Raw genomic sequence first — 873 nt, 5'->3', positions numbered from 1 at the left:
ACACAGGCGCGGACAGACAATGTCAGGGCCCGCGGGCCGCAGGAAACACAAACAGCGACAGTGCAGAGTAAGTCTGCAGCTCACCGTGGAACACGCCGTTGTCCGCTAGGAAGTGCCTGCAGTACTGCAGGCAGCTCTTCTTATCCAGACTCCAGTAACTCATCCTGAGGCCGCTTCCCGCTCACCATCAAAGGCTCTGACCCTGCAAGGGAAACGAGAACTGGTCAGTGGGACTTAATTTACAAAAAATGCCCAACTACTGCAAGCACTGTAGTTATTTGAGCCCTTTATGCAAAATGGTTGATTGGCTTCATGCAAAGATGACAACAAATGTTGTTCTTTGTTCTCCAAACATGCCCATCTCCATGGACATCCAGGCAAAGGGCATGGACACATCACCTGGACAGAGCCAGAACTGGACTGCACTGGTGCCACCAGCCAGCAAGTCCCAGGCTGCTGCAGGGAGCCTGGCTGTGCCCGCAATGGGCACCTCTGTCACTGTCACCCCCCCAGCCACTGCAGGCCACTGTGGGGCCTGGAGAGATGATCAATTTAATCCATTCAGTGATGCTGTCCCATATTTAACAAGCTACAGGCACATCCGACAACACCACAAAACTATAAATCCTCCCCAAGAGAAGGTTACCGTAATTAAAAAGGTGACTCAAAGGTAATCACCCCCTGATTTCAAGACCAGAGCAGAGTTATGAGCACTCAGGGTCCCTGTGCCCGTGCCCTTGCCCTTGGCAGACATTGCCCTGTGGCACTTGGGATGAACTCACCCATGGACAGACAGTTTGAGCCTGAGGAAGAGCAGTTACATAAACCACCCAAAATTAACACTTATGGTTACAAGCAGACACACCAGCATTT

The 873-nt window shown here is 51.7% G+C and overlaps 1 protein-coding gene across 1 annotated transcript in view; it reads right to left on the bottom strand.

Annotated features, from left to right (window-relative positions):
• Nucleotides 1–478, bottom strand: part of PLCH1 (phospholipase C eta 1) — a gene marked incomplete at its 3' end in the record, with an annotated part of 46,598 nt that extends 46,120 nt beyond the window's left edge. Inside the window, exons 1-2 of the mRNA XM_017734412.1 lie at nucleotides 400–478; nucleotides 85–202 (exon numbers count right to left, since the gene is read on the bottom strand). Of these exons, the coding sequence (XP_017589901.1) occupies nucleotides 85–163 (79 nt within the window). The remainder of the gene's footprint in view (nucleotides 1–84; nucleotides 203–399) is intronic.
• Nucleotides 479–873: the final 395 nt, after the last annotated feature.

Source organism: Corvus brachyrhynchos, unplaced genomic scaffold (genome assembly GCF_000691975.1).
Source record: "Corvus brachyrhynchos isolate BGI_N302 unplaced genomic scaffold, ASM69197v1 scaffold544, whole genome shotgun sequence".
NCBI classification, from domain to species: Eukaryota; Metazoa; Chordata; class Aves; order Passeriformes; family Corvidae; genus Corvus; species Corvus brachyrhynchos.
The sequence above is the reverse complement of the archived record's forward strand: the minus strand, read 5'-3'. Positions and strand labels throughout refer to the sequence as shown.